The sequence below is a fragment of the Photinus pyralis genome, unplaced genomic scaffold (assembly GCF_008802855.1).
Source record: "Photinus pyralis isolate 1611_PpyrPB1 unplaced genomic scaffold, Ppyr1.3 Ppyr1.4_LG4, whole genome shotgun sequence".
NCBI lineage: Eukaryota > Metazoa > Arthropoda > Insecta > Coleoptera > Lampyridae > Photinus > Photinus pyralis.
Genome location: NW_022170511.1, coordinates 32774525 through 32800475, shown reverse-complemented (window position 1 = coordinate 32800475; position 25951 = coordinate 32774525). Strand labels below are relative to the sequence as shown.

Here is a 25951-nt window from a genome sequence, read left to right as displayed (position 1 = left end):
AAGTATAAATTATAAAGAATCTTATGAATGTGGCGTCTAGAATTTTATTGTACATTGTATTTACGTTGTGTAATTTACGGCGGGGATTGTTAATTTTTTATTATGGCGGTAAAACTACCCACAACAATAGTCGCAATTACTGAGAAGACGTTGAAGGTTATGACGTGGTCCCTTTTTTGCTCTAAAGCGTCTTGTACATTACCGGTATATAATTTTCACGAAGACCTTTATTTGGATAGTATACATTTTTTCTCTTAGGTTGAAGCTGGAGTCAATTTCAAAAGGGACCATAATTTTTTATCAAACTTCTGTATGCGCGACCGTGAACCTGAAATAAATCTTGAGCACCAATAGAAAAAATCTGACAAGAAAACTGTATCTGGGTCGCACAAAGGAATCGAATAAACACAATTAATTGATTTGACAATGACAAATTCCGAGATACATGAAACAATTAGAACAAAAACCCTGACAGAAAGAAAAGCTTACAAAGTCTGTTTGGACATATTACCATTGTATTTGGTATAAATACAATGATATTACTCTGCACGCAAGCGGTCGACAATTAAAAATAAAAAAAAATCTATTTTCTTTACAGTTTTTTTCCTTTAATCCAAGTAAAAGGGGGACTTATCAAAGACACAAAAACACTCGCTGACAGCTGAGGGAACTTTACTTTCTTTATTAAACTGGTGTTAAATAAAATGAAAAATAATTTTCGGTGACTGCTCGGACATTAGAAACTATTAACTTTTGTTTACTCACACTAGAACTAGCTTCTTCTGGTTACGGACAATCCGTTTAAAAAAAACCTTTCACTTTATTACTTCACTTAGCGATAACTTAAATCTGTTATTAATATTGTTTAACTTCTTCTGCACGCTTTATTTCGAAACCGACGAACGGCGTCTTCAATTCAACAAATAGAGCCTGATACCCATTACCACATAATTTTTCTCTCAACATTGAGGTAAGGCGTTTCTTATTATGTTCTTTTGCCAGAGTTGTTGGATATTGTCTAAAAAAAAAAGTAACGGATGACATAGGGCGGGCTCCTCTCCTCGAGAACATTTAGCAGTCTTTATGTTTTCCTCAGCTGAACCCAAACATTTACATAAAGAATTGTTTTAAAAAGTTACATGTTCACGTGCTTAAAGGTACAGTTCAAGAAATTTGAAACGTTAGTTCATTTATTGATGATTTCTTGTATTTTTCCATTAATTAAACCTTATATTTGATTATACGGTTTTATTGGTATTTCTACATTGTCTTTGCAACTACATTCCGAAAGTTTGCAACCCACTAAGGACCCTAGATGTCAAACTTATGCATCAATTTCGTTGCGATAAATTAACTCATGTCCAAGGTAAGAATGTTATGGATGCAATTTGGCGAAAAGATCGTATGGATCAATCAGAGAAATGCGTTAATTTTAAAATTATGTTAAGTTTCGCTATTTTTAGGTTGATGCTTTCATTTGGGGTAGCCCTTTTAAGATACGGGCGCTAAAACCTCAGCTTAATTCATTTTTCCGATACGTTGATAAAGCGCTACAGGAAGTTAGCACAGTAATGGAACCACTGACGAAATGTTTTGTCCCATTCGTTAGTGTTGATTGGTGCACAAAAAATAACCCAGCCCGTCCACCCCTTTGTGAGGTACAGGGTACCCGTTTTCCGTGCCAACTTCACACCACTTTTGGAAGTACAAACGAAATGTTTTGTGCCAATCGTTTGTGCTTGAATGATTTTTCGATTAATCGATTCTCAAAAGTTTACCGCAAGTCAGAATCCGTCGCAAACTCATTTAACACTTATTTGGGATGTCTATTGTCGATTAAAATCATTTCCAACTTGTGCATATTTATTTGCCAGCGCAATCTTTTTTTGGGGTAATTTTCCTAGGCTAAAAGTAAATAAACCAATATTCCAACATGACAAATCAAAGTAGTGTCATATACGTTTATCAAATTGAAGTTAAAAAACGTTTAAAATTTTAAGCAGTGTCTACTTCTGCACTTTAAAAATACTACATAACACATTACCACCCTGCCTATTCCTGGGCAACACTAACTAATGCAACACAGAAAATTATAAATACATAAAGTTATAGCCACAAGTACCTAAGCGTTTCCATGTCTCAAAATTAGACCCAAATGTTCCAACTTGCACGCCCTTCACGTACCCAATATTGGGGAGTGATCAAACAAGGATTCTTATTGCGCCATCCATAAAAATTCAATGGGTATTAATGTTGATGTGAAGGACTACAATTACTGTTTATAATAATTTCTACAATAGTTGATAAAACTGCTTTCGTAACTGCTATAATTTATTGCAAAACGGTGCTTATATCCGTCGGTTCTGACATAATTACAAATTTGCTAATGGGTATGTCTATACGAAATGTAAAAGGGCACATTACGGTTTGATAAAAAACAATAGGTGTAAAAGTTTTAAATTAAACATTTATTTTTAATATAAAAACTAAAACAAATTAAATTTTAATTTATTAATACAAGGTATGCTAGACGCGTACAAAAAATGACGTGTAGATTTATAAAGCAACAACGATAAAATTTCGTCTCGCCTCTTACAAATGATCGTAATACTATTTCATCCGGAATCGCAAATATTCTCCCCCGCACCACAAATATGAATTCAAAAATGTATCACCATAGAAACTGGACATAAACAAAAGCAAAGTAAAAGCAAATGAATAATTTGGTATCAAAAAAACAATGGCAACCGCACTGAATATTCATGCCATATAGGTATTAAGTCTTGGAATAATTGGTTACTTCAGAGGTAATCAAACAAACTTTGACAGAAACTTGAAAACGTGAAAAATTTAAATTCGAAAATAAAATGATTTATGACGCGAATAGAACGCAGTCGCTGAATTGGCCTTTCAAAAATTCTAAAAGTTCTTAGGTTCTAACTCCATTATTTTCTTTTATCACCACCATTTGTGGGGGTATAAAATTCTGATTTGCACTTTCAATTTAACCATAAACACTGTTTTTTTACGAATTCGCACTTGCATACTAAAAACTGAGTAAAAATAGTACCTATACGTTTTTTCTATAATTTAGCTACTTTCCTTCATTTCGTTTCTCTTCACATCGATGTTTAATCCTTTGATTTACGGCAATAAATAATGACTTTCTCTAATTCATAATTATTATAATGTTTGGAGTGCCGAATATTTGGGTAATCAAATAAACGAAGTGGATCGAAACCTTATTAAAAAATTGTAAACTGCAAAACGTGACTTTCATATTTTGTTAATCAGATTTCATGCAGACATTAAATATTGTGCCATTCATTTCGACCATAAGAATTAAGAAATTTCCATACAATTCATTTCCTGGCTGCCAACGTACGTAGTTGAGTGGAGTAATCTACATTTTTAATTAATTAGAATAGCCTGTGAAATTTAATGTCTTAAAAAAGGTACCTAGCACATTATGTTTCTCATGGTGGGATAAATTGCGGTTTCTCTGATTCGATGTTGCGAAGACTACCTACGAGATGCGAATTTTTGTCGCCATGGGGGATCTAATTATATTATCTAATATATGTAAGAGATTGAAATGGAAAACCCTTTTAGGCTAATTCGGTTAGTTTTCACTAGAAATGAAGTAAGCTAAATCTTCCACTTTATTTTGCAGGAAAACAGACGTATAGCTTTCGTTTTTCTGTGATCGTCTAATGGTATTTTGGTACGATGATTTAGTCAGCTTGTTTTGCTAAACTACCTACCTGTTCTCCTAAACAAAGAACGGCAGTTAATTATTTATAACAATATCGACTGATTATTATATTTTAAAAACAACTAAGCGTAATCCCTAATTATTATTCACATTTCAATCAAATCTCGTTTTACTGAAAAAACTTCGACGGTACCTAATTATATAGCGATCGACTGTTGTTTCCATGGCATTTTCTGGAAAATTGAATATTTACGTACCTATTTTAGGAAACACAAAGTAGACATCCATAACATGTCATTATAATCAAAAATAATTCTCTACTGTAAAATTCCAAAATACACATTGAGGATTAACAGTCATTATATTATAAGGTTTAAAACATGTTTTAATGAGCAATTTCCCAAGTTTTTAGATTTCCCAGTAACTAATAGGAGGTATACATACATTTGAATTAGTGGTTAATCATTATTTAAAAATTTTCATTTACTTGTTTAAGATACTACCTACCTACCACCCTTCTTTATTCTATAAAGCTACCACTGTGGTATCGTGTATCATATTTCATTTCGACGGTAACATAATTAGAGCGTTCTGTCTGTCAAACGGTCAAGAAAAAGTGACCCATTTTGCAGGCATTTAAATCTGGGCATCTTTTAATTTTTCGCGAAGATCTATTATCCCTTAGAAAGTTACATGTTGCAAAACAGACACAGGACGTTCAATGTTTTTCTTCGTAGGTTAAAAAAAATCATAAAACCTCAGTGTGGTAGATGTAATCGCTCTTTTAAAAACAAGTAGGTCTGTATGAAAGCATAAAACTTTATAGTTGTGACCAGAAGACGGTTAATTAAAAGACTTCAAATCGATCTCCAATAGAAACACCGTAATTAATTCCTAATTAACATCAAATATTGGCTTGCATTATTGTGCTGCAACAGTTTTAATAGTTTCTGTTGTGGAATAGTAGGTCACGGTCCATTGGATTACGTAATACCTTTAAGAAAGTAAATTATTCTGTGGTCAATGTGCTTCCATTAGAAATAGTATCAGAAGAGATGCATATTGCACATTACTATTTATAAGGTCGTTACACTTGAAAAATTGAGATGCTATAGCGACTTTCCTGAAGATCAGAATTTTATCTCACTCCCGTGTGCACTATCTTTTTAGGGAAAACATTTGCAAAATCAGAAAGAGTATACCCATAAACCTAGAAAAACTGTTAATATCCGTCATTAACTAACAGTTTTATCACCCGCACGTTCGGTGCAGGAACTTTAGCTCTTCGGGGCAAAAAAATAATTCCTAACGTCTGACGATTGATATTGGCTCCTCAGACAGTGCTTTTTAACATGGAACAAAGTCCTCAAAAATCCCAGCTATGGAAAATTTACAGGATCCACATCCAATTGAAATGAGACAATTTTAGTATTAAAAAAAGTAGAGGTTATTTAGTATTAAAGTTGTAAAGTAGCACTAGTGATCCCAGCGTCTTACTAAGATCTATTCGCATTTTTTAAATGGAAACAATACTGTTCCAACCTAAGGTAATAGAATGCGTCCAAAACACCTACGAAATTGAGAAAAACTGCGAGAAAATGGTTGAAAATAGGAGAAAAATATCGAAAATCTGGGGGTATTCAACGCATTGCGGCAAAGATGGAGCACGCGTCTGTGTGTCTGTTTCTTTAAGCACGTGAAGAGGGAGGGCATCGTGTGTGTGGGTAGGAGGGAGGGCATCGTGTGTGTGGGTAGGAGGGGGGGCATTGCGTCTGGAACAAGGTCTTTCTCGTCGAGATTTTGGTCGCGTATGTACTTCTGAGTGTCAAAAGCGAGTGACCCCATGTACCCCCTGATTATTTTTGCTACTGCCACCATAATTCGTTTTCTGTCATCTTGTCCTGGCCTCCTAGATGCATGCAAAAACAAATTTTTTTGCTGTGCCACTGTAGCAACAAAAAAAACACTATCCTTGCCCACTAAATCTGTGAAAATGGTCTCCTTTTCAATTTCTCTTTGAGATAAAGTGAGCTGTAACAGTCCGCATCACCTGCTAATTCATTTAGCCGCTTCGTTATCGTTCATTCAGACGCTGAAAATTGACTGTCTGAATCTTCCTCAAGCTCCCTGTACTCACATTTTCGGTTAAACGGCTCAAAGTCCGAAAAAAGGTTTGTTATCTCATTTTTAACATTTTTGTGCAGTAGACGTTGACAGAATGTCAAAATAATTCATTGATCGTTGACATACCTAATAAAGAATCATATTGTGCCATATATTACGTTTTGTATTTGTAATAAAAAATGGTACTCAACACAGTACGTCCTTCTCCGGTCCATACAAAAATATGAAGTTGATGATGTTTCCTCAAAGACGAAACGTCGCAGTGAAAATCTGTGATTACCATCTTGTAGAGATAAAAAAATTCCTACGAGGAAGTGTCTTTTGACAGGGTCAGAAAAAAAAATACATATATGGTTAATTGCGGTTTTTTTCCGAATGTCTTCGGAACTAATCGGAATTTTCGAATTTTTAAAACATCATTTTACTAAACCTTGAAATACGCAACTTTTTAGCGCATTTTCCAACTTATGTATGTTGGAAGGCTCTAGTATGGCTACTTTCTCCGTCCACCCGTTTGCTGTTTTTGCATTAAGTAGCTTGTAACTTTGACACCTCAACCAAGAACAATCTAGTAAAGACAAGCATATTGCATATTGTAAAAATCAGATGTGCAAACTGCGCAATGCCATCTTTCTTATTTATGGAGATATTTTTGGAAAGTTTAACCGCAGATGCTAGATAGTAAAGGCAAACATATCGCATATCATCGTGTTCGCATGCGCCGACTTATTTGTAACCATATTTATGCCATAACTTATTTTCCTTTGTACACGTAACTAGTCCATTACATGATCCATTGGGAAGTACTGATCAAGTCAGGCAAAATGCGCCTTAAAGCGAAAACCTTGTTTTCATTTTATGCTCCTCTTTGCTTGCCCGATATCTATCAGGTAGGTTTAACTAGAACATACGAGATGGGCCGTAAAAATTTTTATTTCAGTTAAACGAATTATATACTTTCCATTTTTAAATGATGCCATTGAAAAGTAAAACTGCGTTCGTTCCATATAGTTTTTGTGTTTCTGATGGAAATCTACTCAAACTTATACCTACTAAAATCATAAAAAAATTAACCAACGCGTAACATTTTCAAAAGTATGTTTATACAAATGTAGAGATGTTAAAACGTGAGTTTTAGACTATGTTAATTACGTATTACGATCCTGGCGTCATAAAACAATTATAGTGTTATTGCAATACAGCGCCGAATTTACGATTAAAGGACTATCAGAACAGTTCATTGACTTTGCGTAACCTAAATACATTACAATCATAGTACTAAAGTACATAATTTAATTAATGTCATACTTCATCACCAAGGAATTATACTTACACCTACGTTAATTGTGCAGGTGACAAACCGAGCATCAAATAAATAAAAAAATTAGAAAAAAATCACATTTAATTAACTGTCGGAATGTAAAAACTTGTCAAGCATGCATATTTTATTTGAATTATTCAATAGACTGAACATGTCAGTTCACCCTTCTATTAGGGGCGAGTTTCTTAAGCATGGGAATTGGGAATCTCGCAAAAGTAGCGAAGGTAGAAAGGTTTACGCGTAAGAAAAAAATGCATTTTTATAGATGTCCCGCAAAAACAATTTGTTCTATAATTCTTTTGAAAAACCAGCACCGGCTAACTTATTATTATACTTATAGCTGCGAAGTAGGTTAAATTATACCTAATTATTATGTATTTCGTGATTGTAATACATGTAGTACTTTATACTTCACGTCATAGTTATTTACATATAAAGGTCAGGAAAATGACACATTATTGGCGAGGAAAGATTGAAGTACGAGATCCATTTAGCACCGAGTGCTTTTCCCCGAATGAAGTAGTGCCATTTAACTAACGAGTTTTGTATTATATTTTTCCCGAAATCGCCTTTTTTAATACAAAATTTCAATTTTCATTATAGATCATCAAAGTGAAAAATGTTAATTACAAAAAAGGTGTGTCTTGATGAGATCTACAAAAAAGGCTTCTACACTTTTTGCATCGGGTTCAAAATAAAGGCGCTAGAGGGCATTTTCTAAATGTTATACTATGACCAAAGACAATTGCAATTACTCTATTAAAAGTAGTCGGAAAGTCAAGTCAGGTGTTTACCTGACTACTAGTTTCTATTAAAATCCCATAAAATAATTTATGATTAGAATGTTGTACATATTCAAATAAAAGCAAAAGTCGATGACTTGATTTGTTTGATCTGCTAGCAGTTTGACACATTAATGAAGAGCGATTCAAAAAAGTCAGCGTCATAGTAGCCTATGATAAGATGTTTATCGTGAACGTACCTCAATACACACTTACCAGGTGGATCTCTCAGTTTATCTCAAATTATTCCAATGTCTAATTAAGCGAATTGTCAGTTACGTGGTATGTTCACAATTCAATTTCCATTGCCAACTATGACGGTGGATTTTTTGAATCGCTTGTTATATACGTTGCAAAATCTCCAATCTGGTAAAAAACGGTAAAATCCGATTTACCAGACTCGATATGAAATAAATGAAGGTTTCATGACGATTTCGGAAAAAATATTTAAAAAAATCGCACACTTATCTATATTTAGAATATACTATTAACATTGAAAAACATTACCTATTCAATTGAATTGCGTAAAAAGGCTTGTAATTAGCATTTTTTTAAGATTTGTAGAAATCATTAAAAGGAATAGTTCTGAGAGAAAACATTGTTTTGCGAGTCTTATTTAAACGTTTTCAAGAGAAATGTGTCATAATAATGTGACAGGAAAAATTCTTGTAACTAGATTTAATTCGTCCCCTATTGCCGATAAGCGGAATTTGAGAATTTGGGGTTGTTACAATATTTCTATTACTAGGTACTTGAATCATAATTTAAAATTGCAGAGGGTCGTAGTTACTGCGCTCCATACCAGACAATATGCTTGTGCCACCATTCCGTTCATTTATGGAATTGGGTCTTCTTTCAATTTCAATTGGCTAGGCGTGTCGTGCGTTTTCTCAAAGTGTATGTAGCAGCCATTAACTTTATTTTATTGGTACCGATGGTGGCCAGTAAAGAAGAAGGGTGGTGTTGTTGGATAGCCCGACAATGTTTCTGTGCTCTGACGTTTAATCGTCAGTTGGTTTGACCAATAAATTTTAGCGAATTTTCTAGAACGGTATCAAGGCGGCATCAAGGCGATAAAAGAAGAGTCACTTCTCTAGAAGCTTTTTTGTTGTTATATAAGCAAACTGAATTGTAGTTAGTTTTAACGTCGAAGCTGAAGTGATACATAGTGAAATCCTCACTTATGTTATAAATGTGTCACAAATGCTAAACCATTCTGCGTGGTTACGTTAGGGCGTCGTGCATGGGTGCACCATCCTGTTGAAACCAACAGTTTCAAACTATTTTTGTGTGTGTTAATCTTAATAAACAGACCGCAATTTGTCTGTTAGTAGAGAAGATAAATAACTGCAAGTGATACCTACGTGGTTAATTTTAAAAAAGAGCTGGTACCGGCTATTGCTTCCTTTAAAACAAACTTTGTGTCATAACTAAAAACTATTGTAACGTAAATTTATAATTACGTGATTAATTTATTTACAATTACTAATGAATTTATAACGGTTCTTAAATAGATTCATTTAGAACAAATATAATTATTATTTGGATCATCTATCACAACCGAGCCCGAAATAATTACTCATCATGCAGTATTGGATCCATTCTCTTAATTTGGGATGGATAATTAATAAATTCTATGTATCTTTTCCAGATTTTTATTCTGAAGTATAAAAAATTGGGGAAAGACAAATAGAACTTATTAATCACTACCTTCTCATCAATTCGGCATCTATGTGAGAACTTCCATTAAACACAATTCGATTTTCTTATATAGCAAACGAAAAATCCCGAATTACCTGCGAAGTCGACATATCACATTTCATAGACTTGATGGCGCCTTGATGGTGACCGGTGACGTCCCGACGTCTCTCTAAGTTTTTAGAATATTCGCTACCTTATTATATATCTATCATATAGGGAATTACATTTTTCTATCGTTCTCCCATGTGTTTAATCTAAAATTGTTTTTGCGTACGAAATTGATTTTCGGAGGCTTCAAGAATGTACAATTTTTCGTTCTCAAGTGAGGACGGACGGATAATGAAATCAAATATGCATTATTAATTGTGAGTCTAAATAAATGACTTGAACTTCTTACCAACAGGTCTGAAATAAAACGAATATGCCGCTATACAAATCCAATTAAAGAACTGACGAATAAGGTAAATTGGTTTCAACAACTGCAGTGTAGAAACCCTACATGTGTTAATCTCATTATCGAGCTTCGCAATGTTAATTATATACATTCAATTCATTCAATGGGTTTGCAAGAATGATCCTTGTCTTTTGTATCTCAAACCTCCCAATTTCAATAACTGCTGAAGTATTGTATTCAAATTATTTGGTCCTTTCATGAATGGCTCATTTAAATTTCAGAAATTAACACACAATGATGACAGAAACATTAATCGAACTTTTTGGTGAATTATGTTGCACCCAGTTCACAAATTCTATTCTGTGTCTTTTATGATGCCAATTATCAGGGCCGGATTAACGTTTCTGTAGGCCAGGGGTTAAACTTATTAGAGGGGTCCTATTCCTATACAAAATATAGGTTATAATTTCAACAAACGCCAAATTTAATGATATTAATTTTTATTGTCGAAAATTTATGCTGTGCAAAATGCAATGCGTAATCCAATCCAACTTACTTTTAAAATATTAATAATAATAATAATAATAATAACATTTATTGAATATTAAGTAATCAAAAGGACAAGATTCTACAGTCCAGTCTAAGCATTCGCTGGCATTCGCATTAATTTTGGGAATGCTTTTTAAAATGAATTTAATACATACCCTAATTCTATACATACTTATATACCAACACTAAAGTGAAGGTTAAGTTATCGGATACGAATATCTACAGATTTTTCAGAATAGCAAAACAGACATTAATATACAATGACATACTAGAAAACCGCTTTAAAAAAAGGAGAGACAAAATTGCATAAATCATAAATAGTACATCCTTAGACTTGGGCCCTTAAGGCGCGGGGCTGGGGCTGTAGCCTCCAAAGCCCCCTCCCCCCCTTAATCCTGGGCTGCCAATTATAGATAAAATAGGACACGATTATCATTTCAACGTCCCCGAGCGCTTTCATAACCTAGTGTGCTGAAAGAGTGGTATAATGAATTTTCTGGAGTTGTCAAAATCCTTTTCTTTGAAAAAAAAGTGTCAATTAAATTCATTCCTAATCGTCTTCCGCCACATCATCAATTTCTTCATTTTGGTAACTATGGAAAAGTACAAATATTCTCGATACAAGCGCTAATTTTCATTTCAACGGTTAAAAAGAGCATATGCTCAGAAATCTACTTACAAAAAAGCGCATTAATATTTAGTTACAAAATGTCACTTACTTGTATCCAGCTAATATGTTTAAAAGTGTACTTTTTCCTGCTCCCGATGGACCCAAAATGGCGCTTAGCTGACCGGAGCGAAACTGCCCACTTATACTTCTCAGTATAAGTTTTGAACCTGAAAGACATTATCATGATAACTGGCTGGCTAATACTATAAGTGCTATAACTAAATGATAATGCCGTATAATGCCCAAAAAATAAAACATTCGTTTACTGCTTTATTATTCTGTTGTATAGGTATGATACAAACCGCAGAAGGTACCACGGGTGCCACTGGAACTTTATTTATTTAAACAATTTCTCGCTAGACAGACTGCTTTGATTTACCTCTTAGTGCAGCTTTCTATTTTTGTTCTCGAACAATCGCTAAAATATTCTGATGCGTTGCGACTGATGCAAAAAATATTCTAAAATATTATGCCCCTACCGCAATCTACATTACGTCGCCGTTATGTTACAACATTTCATCTGGAGTGATCATTTTAGTAATTTTGTTTGTTTGAAAAAAATATTCAATACGCGGATTATAAGCAAAATATGTAGTGATTAGTGATATAGAGTTAAAACGTTAATTAAATGATAAAGAGAATGTCGGAAACAGCTAGTGGCACGACTATTCATTAAAAAGTAAATGGTAACCAGCGAGAAATCAAACAAAATCAATGGCTCCCACAATAATTGTAAAGTGAGAGGTATCTGACAATTTAATAGAAACAATGAGTAATAGTCACGCCGCTATGATAGGATCGAGCATGACGTGGTACCGATGCGTAAAACCGCATTATCCATTGTGACTGTTTAACGGGCACGAATCTCTTTTACTGTAATTTTCCCTTCATAAAGATAATTAATCGACGCGTGCAATTCCGTAACATTGAAAGGAGTAAAGTGACTATCTTCACGATTCCATCGACGTATAGCCAAAAACGTTGAATATAATTTGAGAAGCAAAAACGGCCTGTAATTTTTACTTTAACCGCAACCTTTAATTTTGATTTAGAAGTAGGCGAAAGTTGTGACTGGTATAATAGACCGAGCAGATGTCGATGTATTCCACTTATTGTCACTGTTTCATGAACTTAGATCCAAAAATGCATTGTTCCCAGTAGGGCGGCACCTCTTCTTGATTTTTTTTGCTACTTATGGATGGATAGGCATCAGTGTGTATCTGGAACGTAACCGTGTGCTTTCATCTAACGTGGCGTAATGAATTTGGTCTCGGATCTTAGTGCCGTAGTCCATAATCCCTGGTAGACCGCGTTTCTTGTCATTTTGATGGTAATTATACAGCTGAAATGCACGGGCGTTTAACCTTCATGGGTGAATTCTCATTACTCCAGTACTTTCAATTGCGTTTGTTGACAAAAGAAACGAATCGGAAAAGGAAGTTCATTCCTCAATGAAACAGATAATTTAAAAAACAACTAGTTGCGAATTTTCGCGCTGAATAATACCTAATCTGAAAATAAATTAAAAATATCTTCAATTATTTTAAAAATATCGCAAAAAATTTCCCTTGTTTATAGAGAATCCGATATAGCATCTCGTTTTAATAACTTTCAAGATGTCGGAGAAACACGTGGCAACTTTATTTTTTCTTATGGACGCCATCTTGAATTTTGAAATCACGTTTTTTTTCCATCTTTACAACACATGTGCCCGTTTGCACCGATAAATTTAAGCGGAGCTTAGCTTAAGCGTCCCTTAAAATCCATGGCAACCATTGTGTCAATAATCGTTGCCATAGATTTTAAGGGACGCTTAAGCTAAGCTCCACTTAAATTTGTCGGTGCAAACGGGCAATGGTGGTTCAGTATCACATTCTTTCTAAAAAACCAATTTTTAATCTTTTGCGAAGGGTGCTTTGGAAAAATAAAACGGTCTTTTGTTGTAAACAAAAGTGTGACAGTTGAATCCTTTGCAAGTAGTGTGCAAGTCTGTCTGTGCTAGTTTTGTTGCGGAACTGCATTTTTCAAGTAAATCCCACATGACGTTACTCAGAGCGGCAGAACCTAGTTTGTGGTCTTTTAGTTTGCTGCATAAGAACTTGGGTGAATATGGTTCCTTTAAAAGATGTAGACGATAACACTTATGGAGGTAGGGTCAATGAATATGAGCAGTCAAGTTGTTTGGAAAACTCTTAAAAAACACAAATATTGACCTTGAGCAATTCATTTTTCTCAAACGCTCCATTGAGAAGATCATGTAGCATGTTGTAGGTGTGTAAATAATCAGATTCAGGGAAAACGCAAATTTCCTTTATAGTTTATAGCGTCAGTCTGAAGAGTGTAAATGCAGCAATGTTTAATCGTCACAATGAAAATTACTGGTCAATTATTGTCATCAATTTCAAGAACGGCGACAACACAATCATACGTTTTAGCTTTAACGAGTGAGTAGGTTTATTGGGCGATACAATAATTGACCCTTACATTTACGAAAATACTTTAAATTCTGATTCCTAAAGACGAATTAAATATCTTGAAAATTGTAGGAGTAAATAAGACCTATGACGGACGGACAGACAAAGTCAGATAAGCGAGATCCTCATAGTAACACTCGAAAAATGGACACCTTGAATAGGGCAGCTGATTTGTCTTCCAACATGAGTTGGAAAGTGCGCTAAAAAGACGTAATCTTAAAACGTCAAAATTCAAAATGGTATCTATAGGAAAAGATAAAGTTGACACGTGTTCCACCGTGATCTAGAAAACCCTATGGCATAAACGAATTCTCCATAAAAAGTGTCTTGAATAATGTTTTTGTTAAAAATGTTTAGTTTATCATGAAAAAATTAAAAACGCAAATTAGAAATCTCCATTTTGTTGCGATATTCTCGAAATTATTGAAGATATTTTAAACTTTTTTTCGCGTTATTATTAAGTACGAAAATTCCCAACCTTACCAACTTTGAATGACACCCTGAATAGGACAGCTGATTCGTCCGCCATTCAAAAATGAAAACCGAAACACAGCCTTATTCAAAAAAATTGTCTACTATTAATTTTGTTGTGCGTTTACTTTTTATTACACCACATTTCATTTTTATTTAAATCATTACTTTTCTGAATCGTTACTTTTTGTCAAGTCAAATGTCTTTAAGCCACCCACTGCTGCAAAATTATTCTTTTGTTTTACAAAAATCTCTTCCTATTCTTTTCAACAATTAACATTTGCATTTCCGAATTTATTAATAGTATATTATATACCGCGGGACTGAAGTAGTACTTTTAATCCCGAAGGTAAAGTTTATACATAATTTACCTGAGGGATTAAGACCACTACTTCAGTCGCAAGGTATATACGATATTTTTCGTACTTCCGAAACTGAAACACTTAATTAAATATGGAGTTAGAGAATGGGTTCTTTAAAAAAATCGCGGCTCAACAAGTTACCATAGGAACTGTCATTGCTAGTGTCATAATTTTGGTGGTGGGTGACAAAGGTGTATTTGATATTGATAAAAAGCAGCCAAACTAGGTAATGAATTGATACCACCGAAATCCAAAAAACTATATGAGCAGCAGTACGATGCGTTTAAGAAGTAGTGCCGCATACAAAATGTGAAACAACCTACTGAAATTGCCTTGTTAGTAATTTCATCCTTCCGGGATTTTCGTCCAAATTTAATCCCGGCGGGACAAAAAGTGACACTTCACTACTTGTCATAACGGAGTGAAGTTGTCACTTTAATCTCGGAAGTACGAAAAAGCATTTTTTCCCTTAAATTTGCATCGGTTGTCATGATTTTAATTAATCAATACAATAATAAACAAAAAAGGTGTATAGTGATTGCTGACAAGTATAGTCTTTTATGAAACACAATGCTTTACTTAGGAAGTACCTATTTCCTAATGATACATGATAATTCTTTGTTGTAATTGTGTCGGATAATGGGATGTACCTGTATAGTTTGATGTTACATTAGTTTTTTATTGAATTGTTTAACCTTAACCTTGTGGAACGTATAGCTGACTAGTCTTGTAATTGTGAAACTGGTCTTTTATTATCTTTACTAATTAAACTGGTTTATTGACGAATATTACCTCAAAATGTACATTGTTGGCACTGTTAAGATCTGCAGTTTTACAAAAAAAAGGACTTGGAGTCCTTACTCCTTGAACTGATTTTATTAAACGTAGTGCTTTTTCCGGATGAGATCTCAGCAATTCCAATAGCTTCAAATTTTCACTAAAAAAAATTTCTGCTCTAGTGTAGATGCGCAGGTTCTAGTCTATTTCGAGTTAGATTACTTGTGAGATCGATAGTTTTAAAATTTGCTAATAAAATACTGATCTGTATATATTACCAAAAATGCGCTGTAATCATGCATATGTGCTGATGCACAATTTGTTTACATACAAGACATTTGAGATTTTAGATTCATTCTCCAGCGCATTCCAGTGTCAAAAAAACCTGGAAAAGACAGGAATTTTTCTAGGGAAAAGCTAGAATGGGTTTAGACTGATGGCAGGGCGCCATTTTTAAATATTAAACGACTTTCTATTGTTCTTAATATATTGACGTTAAATATTTTCAATTTCATGATTCCAGCACACCTGAAATTTACCTGAAACGAGCTTAAAATAGTTAAACGATTAGGCCATTGTGGAAATTCATCTTAATCATAATCACCCTGTAATATTGCATGCCAAAATTATTGCTATATCGCCTAATTTAATTAAACATGGGTAATAACGAAAATGACTGTAACTTCAAAAATTCTACATTATTCACGTCAGACCTCAAGGGTAATCTTTAAAACAATATAAGGCCACAGCCCACAACTATTATAGTTCGGGGGCAAATGGTAATTAATATTTCGTGGAACATCCCGTTAAAATGGAATAGAAAAACTCGGGGAAGGTTTACTCGCCGCCGGAAACATTAGTTATGACTAAAAATCATATCAGTGGTCCAATCTTTCAACTATTGTGCTCAAAAGATAATAGACGAGGGAAAATTTTCCGCTTGGCAAGTTTTCATGTAACACCTCATACAGATTCATCAGTTATGGAAAGACCGAGGGAAAAACAAAGTAATTACACATTATATAAAATCGTGAAATATCCGTCAAATAACAAAAGTACCTTGATAATATTAGTCTGCGAAACAGCAGGATTACCACATTTTTTGGTGTTTTAATGTTTTGTATGTCCATCTTGAGGCCTATTACGCAATTATTGCATGTAAAACTGTTGCAAGCAATTAAAAAAAATCGTGTAACTTTCTGCAAGTTACACACTAATTATTGCACATAATATAAGTAACAATAAGTAGGTAAAAAGTACCTAAATCTAAACTGTAGACATTTACGATGCAATTCTTTTAGTGATTCAAGATTATTCGAAGGTAGCTATTCTATCAAATTAATATTAAAACATTAAAAACGACTATAATCTTAACATCTCCATGTCTTTAAGATACAACAAGGTTACTGATTTCTTTAACATGTTTTGGTAGCGATTCGAAATAGTAGTAAAGTACGGTGTGAATCGCAATTATTTTAGCGCCCTGCCCTGGAGATTCATTTTAAAACGAACCCCTAGACATACAACTTGAAGTAAAGGAGTACCTAGTACCGGAAAATGGGAACTATGGAATTAATTGCAGGCGGAGGTCAATGTCAATGTTAAAATCAACGATTTCGAATGAGTCTGAATGAGTGAATAAGTACCTAACAAAGTTTCAGTGAATATCTGTTGCGGTTTATTAAAGATAGGAGCCAGAAAAATGTGTCCCAATTATGTTTTAATCAAGCGGGTTTATTAAATGGTGAAAGTAACGGGTAGTCTAAAATTGATTGCGATCAGATGAATATCTTAATCTCTGGATAATATGTGACTGCTGGACGAACTGATCAATGTAATATTTAATTCTGTGACGATCTCCTAAATTTGAATGTAGAATTTTTTCCTTTCCTTTACCTTTCACTCGAAGCTACTTCATTTGAACATACCCACCATCAATTACTGTCACCACCAGACAGTCTCCAATTTCTGTTTGAGCCTGGAGGATAACTTATGGATGCTAAATATTGTCTATACGGAAATTCAAGTCGCACTGTGCCCTTCAAAATTGTATTCGCTGGAGCTGCATGATTATGTGAAAGAATACAAAATGTAAACGTCTATATGAATCTATAATGTCATCGGTCTTCATGTCGAAGAATTAAGAGGCCGGATACACTTCCATATATAATCGAATGCTGTTGTGTTAGGTCATGGTGAACCTACTTACAACATGTTTAATAACCCGTAAACTTGACATCTTGCAATCCTTGAACTTTTTGGGCAAAGTTTATGGCATTCTTCTCTTGTTTGCCTACAAATCATTCGTCCACCACTTACGTTTTCAAACTTAATTTAATTTCTTTATTAAATTATTACAGTTTATTAGGAAAACAAATGCCCAAATTTTACCGCTGTTCTTACCAATCTCAATTCTGATAAACGATAGATAGTTTGATCCGAATTAAGTTCTACAATTTTTTTTTGAGGACGTATCGTTTTGAAATATGGGATAATGTCTATAAATAATAGAACATATACAATAATAAATAAAAATTAGAATAAGAATATAAATGAATTCAGGACGAAAAATCGGTACCTATGCCAACTTCATCAACCAATTCTAAAAAACGCCAGTTTTTTCGACTTCTTCACACATAGACACACATCTACTGCTTGCTTTCACAATAGCACACTCAATTGTTTCGAATAAAAAGAACTTTATTTTTCATTTGCCTATTATATGCCAATTATATCTGTCATATGAGATATATAAAGCAGTCTATGACGCCCGAGGGCATAATGAAAGGGCATAATGAGATGACAATCCATTATGCCCTCTCATTATGCCCTCAAACTGCCTGTCAAATATATTGATCGAGTTATGTCATAAAAAAAGATGCTACTTGATTCGTATGAAGCACTAACAATAATCATTACATTTGTGTATTGGAAATGCATTATTTGGAACGATGAAAAATAAAATGTTGTATGCACCTCAGGCATTACTCGATATTTAACCCTCGGGCGACTTACAATCCCTCGGGTCAGAGGCCCTGGGGCTCTGTCGCCCTCGGCATAAATATCGTCTTAATGCCCTTGATACATAAATAACTATTTTGTCATAATCGTAGCAATAAAATGACTAATAGATCATTAATTCTGTTATTTGGTATTTATAATATGTAATTACATGATTAGTAACAAATGTTTAATCGCACTGCTTTTAAGGGCTGTTCACATTCAGAAATATGCATTGCATAATAACAGAATACTAAAGTTTTATGGGTCATTGATTCGGTCGGCCCAACTTTCAACCATTTCTTTTCATTATATACTTAAATATATTCACAATTATCTTCATTAGTACTTATACGCATTCTAGAATATAGCTCCACATTAAAACATCTATAGCCCGGTCATAACTTGTTGACCCCGAGGAGGAAACATTCCAAACCTTTGCGTTGCCCTTATAGGCTTTATCACTCGCCTACCGCCTCTTTTATGCATTTTAGAAAGACATAATAAATTTAATTTTTCATTTGCCTATTATATGCCAATATTATCAGTTATATGAGATATACGAGTATAAAGCAGTCTATGACATCCGAGGGCATAATGGATTGTCATCTCATTATGCCCTCAAACGTCCTTATGTATTAAAAAAAGATGCTATTTGATTCCTGCGAAGCACTTTAATGTTGGTCAAACAATAATCATTAAATTTGTATATTGGAAATACATTATTTGGAATTATGAAAAATGAAATTTTGTATGCACCTCAGGCATTACTGGATATTTAACCCTCGGGCGACTAACAATCCCTCGGGCTCTGTCGCCCTAGGCATAAATATGGCCTTAATGCCCTTGATACATAAATAACTAAAACAATCTGATTCCCTTAAGAATGGTCAGTTTCGCTCAAACTTTAAAAACATGTCTCCAATCCCTAACTGATGATGAAATAAATTATAAGGAACTACCCTTACACTAAAAAATTCATGCTAACAACTATGTAAAGAGTAGAATACTGGTCATTCGAGCTTATGTGGGTCAATCTTTGCAGTCGTAACTCAAATTTGAGCTAAACATACCGAGTTACTACGGAAACTCTTATAAAACTTCATTTCTGGGTCTTTCTTGTCTAGTGCGGACAATTTTCATAAGGAGGGGTGGCAGTAAATGTTGGTATTCTAGTTAAAAAAAGGTATTGTTAAAAGAAGCAAAACAGTCTGTCATATAAAAAACTATAAACTTAATAATTGCTTACAGGTTTTTAACATCATTGAAGCTTCTCAAATTTCCGGTTAGAATCCATGAATCGCTTTTACTATTATTAACAATACCCTCTGCTGTCTGCTTTGCCGTAATTTTCATTAAAAATAATTGCATAGAAAATGTGTGCTATGAATATGGCATGCGTGTGCTGTAATCAAGGAAATATGTGTAATTAGGATCACAATGTACCATATGAAAGCGTAAAAATTATTAGAGACAATCACACAAAATCTCATTTGTTGAGAAAGTAATATAGTACGTCGGGTACATGGCTAGAATGGGGAAAATACTGCACTTTTTGATTGGAATATGCCACTTTCTGTGGTAATAGTTAATACTAAAAGGCAACTTTTGAGATAGAGAGCCACTCGAAAATCCGTGCAGGAAACCAAAATGGTGGCCGTCAAAATGGCTCCATTAGCCGCAATATATTTTTTTGTATCTCTGCTCCTAATAGTCCGATTTTAATTTTCTTTTTTTTTATTGAAAGCTCTTTTGACGAGGAAACTTTTTTGCATTTCTCTCTAAAACTTAAGGATTTAGCACAATTTTAAAAAAGTGTTTTTTTTACGAATTTGAATCACAAGTAAGCTCTTAATTGTGCAATATCCCGGTCTTTTCGACAAAAAAGGCCATCGTTTAGAAATTCAATCGATACAACCCCAAAACTCCTTGTATCTACCCTGCAAGTTCGGAAAATTTCAATCCGCCATGTTTTTTTTTTGAAAAAATACGCAATATTCGTTTCATCAGGCACGAGATCAAGCGTTATGAAAATTTAAAGGAAAAGCCTCGTCAATTTTTTTCTCTGAAAAACAGAAAATACACTCTGCTTTTAAAGTAATTAAAGAAACACTCAGTATATCAACTTTAACTCTTACTCTCGCTCTTACTTATCCTATTTTATTTAACTAGTTGGTGAAATTTGGAGTGCTTATTTATCAGATCATGGGTTTTTTCGAGGGTTTTCTCTCGGGTTTTCTTTAAGGATATTAACGGAATATTATGATTTCCAAGTTTTAGATACCTATTCATATAAGTTCAATCATTTTTATTACACAGGGAATCCACCTTCTGTAAGCTGACGATAGACCCTCAATGGTTAAGATTAATGGTAACGGTTTGTTGAGACAAGAAGCCTGAGGGGAAGCCTAAAACGTATTTTTAGGTATATAGGGTGTTCTCGAGAGCAGCCTATACATTTTGATATTTTTTATAGGTATCCCCGGGTATCCCTTAACAAAAGAATTATTTTTGTAGGTCTTATCGGTTTTTTTTCGTAATGCTAACCGCGAGGCTAACCGTTTTCCGGATATGCTTTTTATACAGGGTGAAATTTTATCTTCAAAACATTTTTTAAAGAAGCTTTTTATGATATCCATAATTATAAAAAGGTTGCTACCAATCCACGTATTTGGGGTCAGTAGCATACTTCTGCACGGTCAAAGGGAGCATACCAGGGGGCATACTGTTTCTAAATAGCAACCACTATTTTCTTGACGTAGTGAATTATTTGTAGATACAAACTGATACAATAAAACTCGTTTTTCAAATAATTGAATTTTAATATTTCTTTAGCTAATCGACTTCGAATCGTATAGACCGATTCATCATCAGACCCTAAGAGTCAGAATATTGTGCTGAATAATACAAATCCTTACATATTAACATTTGACGTGGACATGTTACACATAAAAATCGGGTTGAGCTTACTTGTGATTCAAATACACTTTTTTAAATTGTGCTAAATCCTTAAGTTTTAGAGATAAATGTTATATAGCAAAAAAGTTTCCTCATCACAAGAGCTTTCACTCAAAAAAAAAGAAAATTAAAATCGGACTATTAGGAGCAGAGATACAAGAAAATATATTGCGGCTAATGGCGCCATTTTGACGGCCACCATTTTGGTTTCTTGCACGGATTTTCGAGTGGCTCCCTATCTCAAAAGTTGCCTTTTGGTATTAACTATTACCACAGAAAGTGGCATATTCCAATCAAAAAGTGCAGTTTTTTTTTTGGCGTACCCAACGTACTAATACCGCAGACTAGTAGTAGTACAATGGAGTTTTTTACTGAAATTTAATGATTTATAAAATATAAGTAAAGTTTACATGTCCATCTGTCGATCATGTACAGGGAGGGGCATCGGATTGGCAAAGCAAAATTACGACTACCGATCATAAATAGAAAAAGACTGGGGGTAAAATACGTGGTATATTATATCAATATTGTAAAGAATTTCAGTATATTTTCCTCAGGAGAAAAAGTCAGTAAATGGTTTAAGATCGTATATGGGTTAATGGGAGAAATATGAGTAATAGTAGATTGTGTATCTAGTAGTAAAAGCATTATGCTTGTTGGCCTCGGTTTAAAGCCTCGGCCAACAATTTACATTGTCGTCCGAGAATGTCCTTTTACTACGAGGTACACATACTATTTTTCTGAATTCGTAATCAACATTATCAATTATCATACATCAAGGAATTTGTATAAATGCATAACAATTTTTAGTTACCATCTTATTGCGTATGAACTCGTTTCCTTGACAACACTGTTTGACATATTTTGATGGCGCGGGCCGACAAAAATTTTCCCGGACCCCTTTCGGCTCAGGAAAGTTCGTTGCTTAGCAATGGGCTAAAGTACTGGATTGGCGTATTTTGAGGTCTGAATTAGCTTCCCGAAGGATTTCAAAAAATATACACAACAACTATAACAAGTGGAGTTTTTCAAAAACACTTTCTTCTCAAGTTTTACTCATTTATTTTGAAAGTGCAAACTGTCAAATAAAAAATAAAAATATAGGGAAGAGCTTTTATAGCCAAATGTTCAAATTCATACGGTTTACAGAACGTATTAGTTATTCGGTTATCCTTTTTCTCTTTTTACCACATTATCTCATTCAATAACTCATGTCGTTTGCAGGTTTGCTTCAAATGCATCCTCTCTCGGCGAGAATAATATTTGACAATTCAGGGGCGGACTGGCACGGGGGGGCGGATGGCGATTGCCACCTGGCCTGTAGATCATAATGGCCCGTTGGAAATTTATAAGTATGTGCTGTATTTAGTTTCCTGCACTATTAATAAATTATTAACAAGTTTCTCTAATTGGGGTTGATGTTAGGTTGTTAAAAAATTCTGTTTTAATTGAAGTGTTTTACAATGAATTAATCATTTTTTTGTCGTAGCATGAAAGTGCTGAAATACAATGATAGGCGACACACCTCGTGTGGATTGTATATTTTGTTACTTTTAATTATCAGCTGCAATTTAAAAAAAAACTGTATGGTAATTGATTTTCGAGAAAGGAGTACTTTCAAATGTTTTTGTGGTGCACCTCAGACACCTCGACTACACCAAAATTTCTCGGGAAAACACTTTTTCTTATTAATTTTGGTGCGTAGAATCCAAAACAATTCGTACTTTTTCCATCAGGCTTTTCTCAATCAAAAGTTATAGACTAGAAACCAATTTCGAAAGAAAATTCAAAGGGCTGTAACTTTTGAACTAGTAGCCCAATCTTGGAACTGTTTGAAATTATGGATTCTATAGGCCACATTCTATAAGAAAATTTTTTTCCGGGTCGATCTGAGACAATTTTTTTTTCGGGGCTCAAAAAAAGGCAGTGAATAATCTTCCTTTTTTACCAAAAATCGACTAGACCAAAATTTCTCGGGAAAACACTTTTTCTTATTAATTTGGGTGCGTAGAATCCAAATCAATTCGTACTTTTTCGATCAGACTTCTCAATCAAAAGTTATAGACTAGAAAACAATTTCGAAAAAAAATTCAAAGGGCTGTAACTTTTGAACTAGTAGCCCAATCTTGGAACTGTTTGAAATTATGGATTCTACAGGCCACATTCTATAAGAAAATTTTTTTTCCGGGGCGATCTGAGACAATGTTTTTTTCGGGACTCAAAAAAAGGCAGTGTATAACCAGGGGCGCACTGGCCCGGGGGGGCGGGTGGCGATTGCCACCTGGCCTGTAGATCATAATGGCCCGTTGGAAATTTATAAGTATGTGCTGTATTTAGTTTCTTGCACTATTAATAAATTATTAACACGTTTCTCTAATTGGGGTTGATGTGAGGTTGTTAAAAAATTCTGTTTTAATTGAAGTGTTTTACAATGAATTTATCATTTTTTGTCGTAGCATGAAAGTGCCGCCCCTGTTTGACATTGTATTACAAAAAGTCTAACCACATTATTTCGAACATCATCTATGTCGAATAGGTAGAAAAAAGCAGTAGCCTACTATTTTAGTGCCCCAAAGAAAACATAAGATTTTAGATATTTTTGTTATTATCTCGGCGGTCGTGCATGACAAACCTCATGCTATGCACACAAAGTCCATTTTTTAGTGCACTTTCACGTTCAAAAAATAAAAAGTGCAGTTTTGCGCTCTTGATGTCTGTCTGTCTAAGTCACAAAGGCTGCAGAGTGAATCTACCCTTAAATGCAGCGCGACGGAAGTGGTTTATTTAGGTGGGGGAATCTGACGTCTACTGGCGTAGGCATTATGAAATATGAGAGGATTCTTGTTAGAAATTTGTCTGTACTTTTTATGAATTTCAACCATTGTTTCCCGTAATTCGGGTTGTTTCGGAAAAGTAAAATCGACAACGGTTTATTTATCTATTCGAAAGAAAAATGAATTGTAAATTGTTGTTTGGATCAAGATGGAAATTTTACGCTTTTTGATTCAACTATAACGGAACATTAATTCCAACTTCCGTTGGTATATCGTAATAAGAATTTAAATTTGCGGAAAAAGTTGCGATTTTATAACAACTGCCTATACATTTTCTTTTAAACGCACTCCTTCCTTATGAAAAAATGTATAATTAAGTTTAGACCATTGTGGCATACAATGGTTTAGACCATGCTTTATAACCTATCTAACACTGCAAAAATTTTTAAATAGCAGCTGTCTTCCACTCTTTAACTTTCAACGTACTTTTCGAATTTCTGGGCGTCTTAATAAATTAAAATTTAGCGCATTTTCCAACTCAAAATTGAAAGGCGCTTTTATATGGTCACTTTCTCAGTCCGTCCGGCCGACCTTAACAACTCCTACAGTTTTTAAGAGATCTAGTTCGTTAATTTTGCATTCGGTAGCTTATGGATCTGGCACCTCAACCAAGGGAAATCTTGAGGATTAATGTGTGCATCAATTTTCATATTTACAAACATATTTTTTTGAAATTTTAACCACAGATGCTTCTAGTAACGATAAGCATATCGCATATTGTGAAAATCAGATGTGCGCATGCATCTTATTTAAAGAATATTTATATTTTTGTACACAGTAAATAGTTACATGATCTTTCGAGAAGTACTGATCAATTCATGGAAAATGCGCCTTTTTGTTCCATTTTTAGGGCATTTTTGAAAAAAGTATTGGCAATGTCAACTCTTTCTTCAGTAGAATACATCGCAAACGATCATATATAATAAAAATACGGAAGTCCAAGCAACAATATTCAATGGATTAATGTGACATGCAGATCTTTAATTGTTTTAAGTTATTTTAGTTGCACAAAATTAGGCGTCCTGCAAAGGTTTTTTTCTATTTCGGTGTTACAATGAGAATTTTGTGCAACTGTTTTCGGCAAAAACAGTGTTTCAATGAGTTCCATTGTAACATTGTTTTTGGTAACTTTTCATCTCTAAAGACGTCAACGTCAAATCATGAGATGCATGTGAAATCAAATTACGTAAAATTTATGTGTTTTCCTTGATTTTTGGTACACGAAGAACTTAATACATTCCAAATCAGCAGTTTACACATCCACCATAAATAAATTTATCTACGAATAAAAAATTACACATTCACGGAATTTAAAGTTTCCAAATGTCAGTGTTGTGTTTATCTACGCTGCCAACTTAAAATTTGTCAACGTAAATGGTGTTGCCAACTTAAGACATATTAATTCTAAAGTTTCCTATAGTTTTTCATAATTACTTTTTAATTAAATTAAAGCCCCGAAATAGAAAAAATAGTATGAAAAACACGTGTTACAATGCTTTATTGTAATACTCCTATCTTGTGGACACTCGTGGCTTCGCTTCGCTACGCCACTCGTGCCACAAGATAGTCGTATTACAATAGGTCGCATTGTAACACTTGTCTTTCAATATACTATTTACGTACAACTCTCGAAGGAATCATCGTAGAATGCTTTGAAGCATTATAGCTTTCTGTCACAATTCTTTGCATGCATATTGTATTTTAGCACAAAAAGTCTCCTTTATAATTAACCTCGATCCGTCGCACAGAAACGCGCTTAAAAGTAACTCGATGCATGGAGTACTTTCCAAGTTGTTTTAAAATGTTAAGTGCAGGTTTT

General features: G+C 34.1%; 1 protein-coding gene across 2 annotated transcripts in view; it reads right to left on the bottom strand.

Annotated features, from left to right (window-relative positions):
* LOC116168073 (ATP-binding cassette sub-family G member 4-like) overlaps positions 1 to 25951 on the bottom strand; it is a 44604-nt gene that overhangs the window by 8290 nt on the left and 10363 nt on the right. The window contains exon 2 of one of the 2 annotated variants that reach the window (XM_031483725.1): positions 11306 to 11423. In XM_031483725.1, coding sequence (XP_031339585.1) covers positions 11306 to 11423 — 118 coding nt within the window. Of the gene's footprint in view, positions 1 to 765; positions 851 to 11305; positions 11424 to 25951 lie in introns of those variants that run through there. The other variant, XM_031483726.1, reaches the window with a different exon arrangement.